The sequence below is a fragment of the Mastigoproctus giganteus genome, chromosome 6 (assembly GCF_048544385.1).
Source record: "Mastigoproctus giganteus isolate SK-2022 chromosome 6, ASM4854438v1, whole genome shotgun sequence".
Classification (NCBI taxonomy): Eukaryota; Metazoa; Arthropoda; class Arachnida; order Uropygi; family Thelyphonidae; genus Mastigoproctus; species Mastigoproctus giganteus.
Window position 1 is genome coordinate 58,073,436 of NC_143580.1, and position 14,663 is coordinate 58,088,098.

Consider the following 14,663-nt stretch of genomic DNA (forward strand, 5'->3'; position numbering starts at 1 on the left):
GGTCCTTGAGCTGGATATCATCATTCTTCTCTTTCTTGGCGATTCTCTTCTACTTCTGACTCTCTCTCTCTCTCTCTCAGGGTTTTAAAAAAAAAATTTTCCTGGCTGGTGCAGCATAGGCCTCAGGCTTCCGTGCACCATATGGCTAATGATAATAATAATAATAGAATACTATGATGTAATAACAAAGGAACTGGATGCAAAAAAATAATTTGGATGCCATATACTTGGATTTCAGGAATGCTTTTGATATTGTTGCACATAAAAGACTGCTGTACAAACTGGAGCAGTGTGGAATTAAGGGAAATTAACTGCTGTGGCAAAATGGATGGTTGAGTGGCAGAGACAGAGAGTGGTTATTAATGGACACCATTCTTTGTAGACTAATGTTATTTGCGGAATTCCTCAGGATTCAATGCTGGACCCATCATCATTTTCTATACTTATTAATGATATTGAAGAAGGCATAGCAAGCTTAATGTCTATGTTTGCAAATGATACAAAACCTCTTTGTTTATTTCCCTGATATATTTCTCTAAAGCAAGATTAAAAAGGATTGGTGAAAGGGCATCACCCTGCCGTAAACGTGTTGTGATATTGAATGCTTCGATTTGGTTCCATTAGAAAGAATAATACCCCTACTACCATCCATGCAGACTACATGAGGGGGCATAAATTTAAATTGAGGAAGGATGGTTGCAGGATGGATGTGTGATGGTTTGCCTTAAGCCAGCAGGTGGTTGATTGTTGGAACAAACATCCATCTGTTGTTGTTGTTGTGGAAGTGGTAGTTTGAATAAATTCAAGGAAGAACTAGACAAATTATTGGAAGGGATGGAGAGGTGATATGGGAAGTTTTTTTTTTTTTTGCCTGATGCTCTATAAATTTGTTTTCTTGCATCATATGCCACTACTAGTAGTAATACTTCATTGTGAATAAGAAGGTTGGTTAGTTTGGTGTATAATGACCCACTGGCAGCTGAGGCCATACTGTGTCAAGTCAAAAATAAAGCCAATACAAAATTTATGTGGATGAGAAAGTACATACTGTTACTGTCAATTAGCAGCAACATTACATCATTGTTATTCGATTCATCAATTAGCTGAAAAATTGTGTCACTCTAGAAACCTATGTTCCTTTTTGCAAAGATATCAAAGGATAGCAAAACATCACACACTTACAAGGTTGAATCTGGATTTATTACGGCAACTCACAAGGATGACCCTGGACTTATTACGACATCAGGAACTATTTCATTTCAAGATGAAATAATTAACTGTATTTAACTAAGATCACCTAGTGAAATACTATCAGATGTCTAGTGGTGGGAGAATGTCAAGAAGTTTTTGTTTAAAACAAATACTCTGCAAAAACTGCAGGAAAACAAAATTGTGTATTCTATATGACATACAAACAGAAACCATTTGAAAGATGGTTTAAAATCTTGAATTTGAGGCTCTTAACCTGAATGCAACTTATGATAAAACTTAGGGTATACTGTAATCATAAGAAAGTTAATAAAGCTATTTTGGGCCACAGCTAGTTCATAATGTAATTGTTGCTTATCCAAATATTGATATTATCTTAAGAATTGTTCTAATCCTTTCTGTGAATGTTGCACCTTGCAAGCATCAGTTAAGTAAAATATAATTATTCAAGAACTACTGATGGTCTTATACGGATTGAACTGATGCATGTTGCTGCCATAAGCATAGAACAACTACAACCACAATTTGTTAGATTAGGTGACTACTTTCTATTCTTCAAATGCCCAGTGTTGGTGGTCCTGTGCACACTGACCAACAGCCAGAGGTGGATTTAACGGCGGGCGAGAGTGCCCTGGGCCCCGACTTCTGAAGGGCCCACAAAAAAACCCCAACAAATTAGTTGAACATATTAGTTCAACTAATAAGTTCAACTATTAGTTCAAAACTTTGTAATTATTATTATGCTATTATTAATTATATTATATTAATATATATATTATATTCAAATTTTATTGGAAGTTTTATTCTATAAGAAATAAGAATCATTTCTTAAAGAGAATATAAATTTTTATGCAATGTTGCAAGTCGCATTTTAATAAATATTGGTAATAAACAAAATACTTCTTTTAGGTTATGACCAGACAGGTGAAGAAAAACATTAAAGTTAATAAAAAAAACTGTTAGTGAAAATGAAGTTAATAAAAATGTAGTATTTTTGAATTTTTAAATGAATTTTCAGCATTTTTTGTAAATTCATAGACCAGGAGAAATCATGTCAAGCTACAGATTAAATTAGTGAATAAGTTGCAGACCTTTTTTTTTTTAGAGAGAGAGAAAAAAAAAAAAAAAAAAAAAGAGAGTGGAGATATCTGAAAAACTAAGGAATCATTAAGTCAATTAATATTATATAACAGTTTCTATTTCACATGTGCTCCAAATAAAAAACTCAGACATCACAAAAGATGTCAATGTATCTTTTATACACTACATCTAATTTTTTAAATTATATTTTTCATTTTGTGAAGGAGACTGTTTCTGATACTTACTTCATTTCTGTCATTTCTGTCACTTCTAGAAGGCTCTCGCCGCCTTCTGTGTCGTTTGGTTCTTGCTCTTCTGCCTTCTCTACTGTCAGCAGAAGAACTCTGTTCCCTGAAAAACAATGCAAACAATTTTCTACTTTAGAATCTAAATATCACACAATGTGCTGTAACAGTGATTTGCAAATTCCTTATTTTGTAATAAGATGAAGTCAGAGAAATAATAGAACATCTTATAATCATCATTTAATGTTAATTTCAAATTACTTAATTTAAGGAAAAAAATCAAACATGCCTGAAACTTAATGCATTGCTAACTTTTGTTTTCTCTCTTCCATTTACAGAATATAAATTAAATGTGAATTCAAACAAATTTATTGTGGCCAAAATACGAAAACCTACACCAACTTAGAAGTATGTAGATTTAAAATTAAAAACCTATTTCTAAAATCATATAATACATTTTATAATATATTATAATGCACAGACACAAGATGTATTAAAATATTACAAATATTTAACTTGGAGAAATACCAAGAAAAATATTTGTAGTTTTATAAATAAGATGAAATGCCTTGAATGCATTGAAGAGGGAATTTTAATACATTCATAGAGTGCTCTGCTTTAGTTTACCATACTACACTATACCCAAACAGCTATAATGCTAACTGCAATATATTTATAAATATCTGACAGAGAATTTTGTATGGAATTTCAATCAAAATTCTCTTCTATGCTCTAAATTTTGTGCAACTTTTAATATCTAAAAAATTCTCGATCAATCAGAATAATTTAAATGTCACTCTCTTTTCTATTAAAAAAAAGTTAAAGAAAATAGCTAAAAATTTCTTGTAAACAAATCAAATGAATGGATAATTTGAAATCATAACCCCCCCCCCCCCAGCTCATACTACTAATTTGCTCAGGAGAGTTTTGTATTTTATAGGCTACACTGACTAGTTCATAAAGACAGAAACAAAATTCCCCAAGAAATGGTCACCAAAATATATATATATATTTTTTTTTACTATTTTTTAAACTATTAACAATTTGACTACTCTAACAAGAAAATGCAAATACAGTCGGGCCTCTCTTTAACGAACTTCCATATAGTAAATTTTTCTATGTAGTGAACTTTTTTTGATTTCCCCCTGGTCATTACATTGAAAATAGTTTCAGTATAACAAAAAAAATTTCCATATAACGAACTAATTTCGAGAGACCTGGGTATGTATTGTTTGCACCTCAGGACTTTAGGCAATAGAGCTGATGCTGTAGAAAGCACAAATTAAGATCTAAAAGGATTAAAAATTAATAACTTTAGCTTTTAATAGCTAAAGGGTTTAATTCTTAAGAGCATTCCACAATTCAATGTTGCCCATATAGCATTTACTGTACCAAGAAGTCGTGCTGCTCAACTGCTATCTATGTGTCCACAGCCACTGACAAAGATTAAGGAATATTCCCGAAATGGACATTGGCTCTGGTCAACTTTTTTCTATTGTAAGCACTCTATTAGAAAATTAAGAGAGTGATTTTCCTTTATCCCAGAAATTTATTTGTTGTTTCGAAGAAATGAGTCATCCACACTTTCACTAAATTTCACCTGTCTCTGTATGGTAGGTACAAGTTGTCCCTAAATCAGTTTTGTTTTAGCTGCTGTTCAAGTAACCTTATAATGTCTAGGAGGAAATCCTTGAGTGTAGTGGAAAAAGCGGAAGTGCTTAATAGTGTAGATTACGGCATTAAAAAAAAAAATTGCTTTAAAATTTGGTGTCCCTGCCAGTAGTGCGTCAACCATTTTGAAAAACCGTGTTTCGATTCCCAAACTGTTTGAGGAAATGGGACCCAGTCGGAAGTGTGCAAAATTATGCCTGTATGAAGATGTAGATGAAGCTGTTTTTAAGTGGGTGAAGTTGATTTGAGACCAAAACATGCCAATATCAGAGCCATTAATAAAAGAAAAGGCTATGGAGTATGCAACTTTTCTCGGGCATAAAACATTCCAAGCCAGTTCTGGTTGGCTGGACAAATTTAAAAAATGCCATGGCTTGAAAAAGTTATTTCTGGTGAAAGTAGGGTTGAAGAAGACTATGCCCATTGGAAATAAACAGTTCTGACAAAAATTATGGGGACTACGAGCCCAAAGACATATTCAATGTTGATGAAACAAGTCTATTTTTTAAATGTTTGCCGAACAAGACACTGACTTTTAAAGGTGATAAATGTTCGGGTGGAAAAAACTGTAAGGAGAGAATTACTCTTGGTTGGTGGAAACATGGCTGGTTATGAAAAACTGAAGCTTTTGGTAATAGGCAAAAGTAAACAACCCCAATGTTTCAAAGGAGTAAAGTCATTAGAGTTGGACTACAACTACAACAAAAAAAAGCTTGGATGACAAGTGAAATTTTTGAACAGTGGATTTTAAAATTCGATAGAAAGGTTGTTGTTGTTGTTTTGGTGTTTATTGGCGCATCGACAACGGAGATCATAGTGCGGCAGTTCATTTGTTATACAATGTTCTCTTTATATAAATCTTGTTCAAATGTACAAGGTTAACTGTTTCTGTGGTATTATACTATAATTTACAGCAGATGGTATATGTTGATTGTTTGTATGAATCTAAAAATATCTGACACGTGTTCCTTGTCACCTATAAGATCTTCAAGGGTGATGTTTTGGTTTCCTTTATATAATGATGAAAAAATTCGGTGTCGATCATTTTCATATGTTGGGCATTCTATTAGTATATGTTTAACTGTTTGGATAGTATTGCATACTTGGCATCTTGGGGGTTCTTCTGTACGCAATAGATGACCATTTGTTAAATGCGTATGGCCTATCCGCAATCTGGTCAGAACTACTTCTTCTCTCCTTGATTTCCTTATGCTCGTTTTCCAGTGCTCAACTTTTGGTTTTATTTCATATAATTTATTCCATGTTTGTTTTTGCCAGAGTTCTTGCCATTGGGTTAGACAGCGATTTTTAATGATTGGCTTGTAGTCATTATGTGGAACTGTGAGATAATGTTCTTGAAGGTTATTGGTTGATTTTGCAATTCTGTCCGCTTCTTCATTTCCTTTTATCCCTTTGTGTCCTGGTATCCAGCAGAAACGTATATCTTGTTTTTTATTTGTGCAGTTTGTTAGTATCCGTTTAATTTGCCAGAGACTGGATGGGTTATATTGCTTGTGTTTTGTATGACTTGGATTACACTTAATGAATCACAGTATATTACTACTCTCAAGTGGTAGGTGGTTCTGAAATGCTCCAGGGCTATCTGAATTGCTACTAATTCTGCAGTGTAGACACTGCATTCTTTTGGGAGTTCGCGTGACAATGTAATATCTGGGAATACTGCTGCTGCTCCTACGTGGTTCTCTGATTTTGATCCGTCTGTATATATTGGTATGTGATTGGGATATTGCATTCTATGTGCTGCATGCAGTTGTTGAAAGTTGCTGTCTGACAAAGTATTTTTATTCCAGTTGTGTGTGAGGAGTTCATAGGCTGTGGTATGGTTTATCCATGGTGGATCTATATATCCTTCTTGGTTTGCAACGTTGTCTATTTTTAGGTCATATGTTATCAGTAGCTCCTGTAGTCTGATGCCTAGAGGCTGGTTTGCTCTTTTGCGGTTCTTATATATGTTATCCCATTTTGGCGAGAATAAAGTTGTCCAAGTCGGATGGTCTCTTATGGGTCTTATCCTGTAAGCATACAGCAATGACAACTGTTGTCTCCTCAGGAACAGTGGTGGTTCATTAGCCTCTGTATAGAGACTGTATATAGGGGATGTGCGGAAAGCTCCTGTTGCTATTCGAATTGCACTATGGTGAATCGGATCTAGCCATTTGAGAGCGCTCTTTCTTGCTGATGCATAAACCGGTGCTCCATAATACATTTTTGACCTTACTAGTGCTTTATACAAGTTGAGCAGGGTGTAACGGTCTGCCCCCCAAGATGTTGTTGTTAAGACTTTAAGAATATTAAGTTGTTTCATACATTTTATTCGTAGTTCTTTTATATGTTCTACAAAGGTCAATTTCCTGTCTAGAATAAGTCCAAGAAATTTTACACTTTGTTTAACTGATATTGTGTTACCTTGCAATATTAGTTCAGGTTCGGGATGTAAATTTTGTTTTCTACAGAAATGTATGCAGACTGTTTTTTCTTTTGATATTCTAAACCCGTTTTTCTGGGCCCAATGACTGACGTTGTTAATTGCACATTGTAGTTGTCTTTCTATTGTTCCCATGTTCTGTGCTTGATATGAAATACTGAAGTCATCTACATATAGTGCATATGACACTGTGGGTGGTAGTTGTTTTGTGATGCTATTTATTTTTATTGAAAATAGTATGGCGCTCAGGACAGACCCTTGCGGAACTCCTTCTTCTTGTTTATATGATTTTGACATGGTGTTTTGTACTCTAACTTGAAATGTTCTATTTTTCATGAAATTTTGAATGAATAGTGGTAGATGTCCTCTGAGTCCTGCATCGTGAATATCTTGTAATATACCGTGTCTCCATGCTGTGTCATAGGCCTTTTCTATATCAAAAAATACAGTAACCATATGCTTTGAGGTTATAAATGCATCTCTTATATCTGCTTCTATTCGTACAAGGTGATCTAATGTGGATCGATTGTGTCTAAACCCACACTGCATATTGGTGAACCAGTTAGTTGTCTCCAAAAACCAGACTAATCTTTTGTTGATGATCTTCTCTAGTACTTTGCTTAAGCAGCTTGTGAGGGCTATCGGACGATAGTTGTTCGGGTCCTTCTGATCTTTATTGGGTTTTTGGAAAGCTAATACTATTGCATGATGCCACGCTTCAGGATACTGGTTTTCTAGAAATATGCGGTTGTACAGTTGAAGGAGGTTTTCTATCTCTTTCTGCTTTAGGTGTTTAAGCATATCATAGTGTATGTTGTCTGGTCCAACTGCACTTGGTTTTGTTTGTGATACTGCTTGACGTAATTCATGTATTGTAATTGGTTGGTTGGTTGTAGGGTTCAATCCTTTTAGTATTAAAATTAATTCTGTTTTTTTCCGTTTTCTCCTTATAGGTCAAAAATTCAGTATTGTAGGATTGTTTGGACGATACTTTAGCAAACGTTTCACCTAGTATATTAGCTATCTCTGATGGTTCGGTAATGCTTTCTCCATTCCAATGTAATACTAGTGATGGTTGGTTTTTATACTTCCCATTCATTTTTCCTATTTTATTCCATATTATTTTTGTGTTTGTGGTTCTATTTATAGAGGAAGTAAACTGGATCCAGGAAGTTTTTCTGGCTTTTTTCCATGTATACCTAGCTAGTGCTCGTGCTTGCTTAAATTTTATCAGATTATCTGTTGTAGGATATCTCCGGAACTTATTCCAGGCTTTGTTTTGTTCTCTCCTTGTTTTCATGCAATTTTCGTCCCACCAGGATTTTGGGTGCAACGGAAAACGAGTCGAGGTTATGGGTATTGTTTGTTTGGCTGCTTGTATTAAGGTATCTGTGACGTGCTTTAGAGCATCATCGACCGATGTTTCTTGGATGATTTGTGGATTAAATATTGCCAGTTCTCTAAATTTTTCCCAGTTACCTTTTTCTATTTTCCAGCGGGGTGGTCTGTTTGGGTGGCAAGGAAGGTTTCTGGTCAGTATGGTGATTACTGGGTAGTGGTCACTGCTGTATGGGTTTTCTATTACTTGCCACTTTAATTCCGGTAGGAGTGAAGGAGTGCATATGGTTAGGTCTACTGCTGAGGTTGTGCGACTAGGAAAGTGAAAATACGTATGTTTGCCATTATTGAGTAGAGAAAGGTTATGATGGTCTATTATTCTTTCTATTATCCGTCCTCGTCTATTGATATCAATATTTCCCCACAGTTGACTATGGCCATTCAGGTCTCCCATTATACAGAAAGGTGATGGGAGTTGGGAGATTAGTTGGTCTATTTCCTCAAATGGTATATTTGGTCTTGGTGGAAGGTACATTGAACAGATGGTTACCCTAAATTTCAGTGTTATTCTTACAGATATCGCTTCTATATTGCTGTTTAAAGGAATGTGTTCGGTTGGAATATAGTTATGGACTAAGATGGCTACACCTCCATGTGTTGACCTTTCTCTTAATCTGTCTTTCCTATACAGTCTATAATTTTTCACTGAAATGGTGTCTTGTTGTCTAAGGTATGTCTCTTGTAGACAAAAACATATTGGCGTATGTTGTGTTATTAAATACTGGACATCGTCATAATTGGCACGTAGTCCTCTACAATTCCACTGGATGACCTGATCCATTATTTGGTTTTTCTAGGGCTTCCGGGTTGCTTCCGAAATGGAGCATTCTTATGCTTTGTCTTATCTTTTTTAGAATAGTTTGGTCGGTCCATGTCCATGTCTTCTTCTGTGAAAATTTCTAATACTGGTTCTTCAGTTGTGTTTATTTTTCCTATTTCCATCTGTTCGGTTTCTTTGGTGTTTGTAAGTTTAGGTCGGTTTTCGTTGTGATGCTGATTTGTGGATATCTGTTCTGTGTGAAGAGAAATTGAGGTATTCACTATTTTCTCCTGTTTCTGTGCTTTCAATCCAGTAGATGATTCTTTTGGCATCATGGAAATTTCGGTTTGAACTTCTACTGATTTATATTGAATTACTGTTTGTGCATATGTTGGCTTGTTTGTAGGCCGTGGCTGTGTTATTCTCCTTGCTTCTTGGTACGTTGTGTTGTGTTCTGTTTTGTATTTCTGAATTAGTTTCTCTTGTTTCCATTTTTCACACGTTTTTGAGTAGGCTGGGTGTTCCCCTTTACAGTTTGTACATTTCAAGATGTTGGCAGAGCAAACTGTAGTCTCGTGTTCTTTAGAATCACACTTTGCACAGGTTGCTGAGTTTCTGCATGCCATTTGTGAATGTCCAAATTTCTGACATTTGTAACAACGTAGTGGATTTGGTATGTATTGTCGTACTTGGCAGTTCAGATATCCTGCTTTGATTGTTGCTGGAGGTTTTGGAGTATTAAATGTTATGATAAGGGTTCTTGTTGGAATTATATTTCCATCCCTTCGGATATTAATTCTCTTCACTCCTGTAACTCCTTGGCTTCTTAATTCTTCTGTGAGCTCTTCCTCTGACACATTTAAGAGGTCCCACTCTGAGATCACCCCTCTGGAAGAATTCAGTGTGTTGTGTGGTGTTACAACTACTGGCATTCTTCCAAAAATTGTTGTTGAAAGTAATTTCTGGGAGTGTTTGGGATTTTCTGTTTCCACTAGTATGTCTCCAGATCTCAGCCGTCGAACTGACTTGGGAGATCCTACTAGACCCTCTAATGTTTTCTGGATTACAAACGGAGACATACTACCTAATGTCTGATCTCCTGTCGCATGTATGACAATGAATGTTGGTATTTTTGGTGGGTCCATATCTGTCTTCTGTCTCTTTGATTTTGTGTTTTCTATTTCACTACTTGGTAGAGCTTTCTCTTGAAGCCCTATAGTACTAGTAGTTAATTTACTACTCATGTTTGCTCTTTTGGCCCTGGGAGTGTTACTTTCCTCTCCCAGGTTACCAGCCCCGCCACGTGGAGGCAAGAGCAGCGCCTCTTAGTGACCAAGCGGCTGTGTAAGTTAGATTAGTAAAAGTGAGAATAAGAGAAAAAATAAGAAAGGTGAGTTTCCTTTCTGTGTCTTCACTTACTGATTGTAAGATAAAGAGCTGATTCACAAAAAATAATAGGATTTTAACGAGGAAATTAAAGAAACTTGTTTATTTTTAGAACACTCTATATATCACTGGAAATCGCTTAGTCACTAATAAATCGCTTGGCACCTGGGGCCTCGATGGAAAGGTGACAAAAGAAAACTGAAAAATCGCTTTGATTGTCGACAACTGCCCTGCCCACCTTCACTAGATAATTCTGAAACTTACAAGTGTGAAGCTTGTTTTCTTCCCTCCGAATACCTCATCTATACTGCAGCCAATAGACCAGGGCATTATCAAGAATTTGAAAATGCACCATCGAAGGTGCACACTGAAAAAATTTATACTGAGAATAGAAACCAACCAACCTATAGATTCTGTTATAGATTTGCAGATGTGCATATCAGAGTTGGCAAAAGTTTGGAGTCAAGATGCAAGGGAAACAGCAATTAAGAATTGTTTTGCAAAAGCAGGTTTTGCTAAAATGCCAATTAACAGCGATGAGGGATGAAATGCTACAAGACATGATCAATCTTGGGAAGAACTCCAAATGAGAGGTTTGATCAGTGGAGGAATTGTTCTTGAAGAATTTTTAGGAGTTGGTAACAATGTCACAGTGAATATCCGAGTGACTCCAACATTTTTGAAAGTATTCAAAGAACTAGTGAGAATATTAGCGATGAGTTGGATGAAAAGGCAACGAGGGCAATATTAAACCTTCCAAACATGAATTGTTGGCAGCATTTGAAACTTTGTGTCAAGGCCTTCAGTGTGAAGAAAATGTGCCAGAAAATATATTTGAGTGCTTAAACAAACGCAAACATTTTTATGAACAATGTACAGTAAAATCCAGCATACAACAAAAAACAACCAAACATTTTAAGACATAATTCTTAAAAGTGTACTAATATATTGTGTGCATCATGTAAGTAGTCATTTCTTAATATGGGTGTATTAATAAATTAATTGTTTTAAAATGTTAGTAAATTTTTTCATTCCCACTTATTTCTGATTTATTTCCCAAATTTTGCTGTATTTCTGAGTTGAATTACAGTATTTTTCACTGTTGAAAAGGTCATATTTCTTTATAATAAAATTTCTATATAACAAATTTTTTCAAGCGAACAATCGATTTTGTTATATGGAGGTCCGAATGTAGTTACTTGAACTAAGAATGGCCATTCTTACTGCAATGTGTGATAAAAATTTATTCTTCAAATAAAATTTGAATGCTTTACTGCATTTGATTTCAATCCTAGGATCTCCCAATGAAGACAGAAGCACAGAAATCAACCTTAAAACTTGGGCACTCATTATACTTGGAAACAAAAACCATTATCCAAGGTTCTGCCCATGTGAGAACAGAAAGAACCTCAAGATTAACATCAAAAGCAGTAACAAATACACATTTTATTTGATTTCAACCACTGCACTGAAATATCTCCCTGCAATACCACACTACCATACTTACGTTTATTCTTATCAATGTGGGACTTTAAAATTTTGCAAATGATGACATTTGCAAAACATTAACCTTTAAGTGTTCTGCAAACAGCAATGTTTGCGAAACACTTAAGACTTGCATTGATAAAAATAAATCTTTTTCACATATAAAGTATAAAATATAACAGTAAATATATACCCACAGAGTTCATGAAATTTCACAGAACAGTAAGTAGCATCTTATTTTTTTTGCATGAACTCCTTTACATTAACATAAAACAGTGTCCTAGATTTATTTAAAAAAATATGTTAAAGATTTTAAATAACATGGTAGCAATATGCTCGAAGTCAAGGATTATCATTTGATCTGGTAATACTAACTTTACACCTTTCTTTCTGAATCTTGTACATATCATTTTATATTGTATAATATCACATTTTCACACAACTAAGAGTAAGATATCTTAACCTTAAGCAATGTTCTATTATCAGTAACTAATGTTAACTATCTTTTAAATAAGACATAAGAAAACTTTCAAAATAATTATATATAGTAAGTTTTTTTTTTGCCTAATGGTTAAATTCTTTTTTTTTTTTCCTTTTCTTTCTAAGTTCAGCAAAATCTATAAAAACGACTTTAACAAAGTTTGTTCAACGTCAGAAAATATTTTTTAGCATCATTTACAACCACAAACAAATTTTAAGCTTTAACTTAATTTTCAATAAGCTTCAACTCCTTTCTCACCCAAAGAACTTTGTTCTTTCTCCAATTCTTCTACCTGAAGATTTCTCTTACATTCCACTACCAGATGTTTTTTAGGTTGTATCAAAGCAGCAGATAAATGAAACATTACAGAAAAAGTACATTTATCTTTTTTTTTTCTTTTTTTTTTTTTTTTAATCAAAACAGATCATAGTTTAATGTATTCATTCAATTTGTGACACACCACAATTTGAACAAACAATATATGTTATCTCATAAATAACAACAGTAAGCATGATTTGGATTACTACCATATTCATATACATCACAAAGATCTGGGAGATAATTCACATTTTAATCTTTGGGATAGGTATCATATAATTAATACATACAAGCAACTTCTACAGTCATTCACAGAGAATGTCATTTAATTTGGTAATACTAATTTTACATCTCACCCCAATTCTTATACATATCAGTTTATATTACTGAGTGAATATTGAAAATTAATATGTAAAATTGACATTTAGTGATAATAAAGATGTGCAAATAATTAAGTAATAATGAGAACTCACCATTGCCTTTGTTTTCTAGAAGCAGGGGGACTGGGTGTCCGAGGCCCTCTCCCCTTGGAACTACTACCACTTCCCTTCCCAATATCACTAAAAATTGCTTTGCGTTTTGGAGATGCTGCTGGACTTTCTTTATTTTCTCTGTGTCTTTTCAACAGTTTTGGTTCAGGACTTGAAGAATGGGAAAGTCTTGATCCACTGCCTTTGATTCTAGATGATCGTGATCTATTACGGTCATCCTCTCTTGATTTTGGCCGAGAAATATAATCAAGACTTTTATCACTGGTCTGTTCTTTACTGTGTTGAGTCAACTGAGATGATTTTTTCTTTGACTTCACAGTCTGGTCAGATGTACTTGAAGATGAAGAAGAGGAAGATGAGCTACTATCATCACTATCATCATCACTGCTGCTGCTAGAAGAATCTGAACTACTTGATATACTACCACTATCACTACTGCTGCTGCTACTGCTGCTACTTTCACTAAATGACACCTGGAATATTCAAAATGTATAAAATGTTTTTTAAGTTACATGTACAGGATCATCAAGAAAACATTTAAGTTTTAAATGCCTATATCCTTTTATATATTGAATTGTAATTAGTGAGGTTGGTGTCATTAAATATGTAAGACGTGAGAGATCTTAGCATTAGCATTAGTAGAGGCATTTGATGCAAGAAAGCAAGCTTATGCAGCATCAGCCAAAAAAAAAAAAAAAAACCCACTTCCACTTCACCCCTCTGTTCGTTCAAAATACCTGACCAGCTGAGCCTTAAACTTATTTAGGCTATCAACCTCCACCACAAGGGATGGCAGTCTGTTCCACCAACCAACCACCCGCTGGCTAAAGGCAAATTTCCGCATGTCTATCCTACATCTGTCTTTCCTCAATTTGAATTTATGTCCTCTCAGGTGATTATTCTGAGCAAGAGGAAGAATCCCATCAGCATTGAGCATGCTCAAACCATTCAAGGCCTTATACACCTCTATCAGATCACCTCGCTGGTGCCTAGTCTCCAGACACTGTAATTTGCAAAACTTAAGCCTTTCTTCGTAAGAGCACCCCTTTGTTCCATTCACTAATCTTGTTGCCCTTCTCTGTACTCGTTCCAGCAGCTCTACATCCTTCTTGAAATGAGGCCTCCAGACCTGTATACAGTACTCTAGGTGTGGCCTGACCATTGCCTTATACAAGGGAATAATCACCTCCTTATCCCTGCTAGAAAAATTCCTATATATCATTGACAATACACCATGAGCTACTCTTGCAGCCCGTTTGCACTGCTCAGAGAACTTCATATCTGCCTGCACAACAACCCCCAGGTCCCTTTCATTCTCTACCACTGTCAGTGTAGTACCACAGAGTTGATACGTTGCTCTGGGGTTGCTGTTTCCCATGTGTAGTACTTTACATTTGTCAATGTTAAACTTCATTTGCCACCTCTCAGCCCATCTGCTCAACCTTTCCAGATCCTGTTGCAGCAGCATAGTGTCAGTAGTGTCCTTGACAACCCTGCCAACCTTTGTATCATCTGCAAACTTGGACATTAAGCTTGATATACCATCATCAATATCATTTATAAATACAGAAAACAACAATGGACCCAACACTGAGCCCTGAGGGACTCCACTAATAACATTAGTCCACGATGAGCAGTGTCCATTGATTACCACTCTCTGTCTTCTTCCCCTCAACCACCCCTTTATCCATAG

At 35.2% G+C, this 14,663-nt stretch overlaps 1 protein-coding gene across 1 annotated transcript in view; it reads right to left on the reverse strand.

The window, feature by feature from the left end:
- The window catches only part of LOC150084316 (uncharacterized), a 333,113-nt gene that overhangs the window by 279,667 nt on the left and 38,783 nt on the right, over positions 1 to 14,663 (reverse strand). The window contains exons 6-7 of the mRNA XM_090376182.1: positions 12,953 to 13,443; positions 2,535 to 2,640 (exon numbers count right to left, since the gene is read on the reverse strand). Of these exons, the coding sequence (XP_090232308.1) occupies positions 2,535 to 2,640; positions 12,953 to 13,443 (597 nt within the window). The remainder of the gene's footprint in view (positions 1 to 2,534; positions 2,641 to 12,952; positions 13,444 to 14,663) is intronic.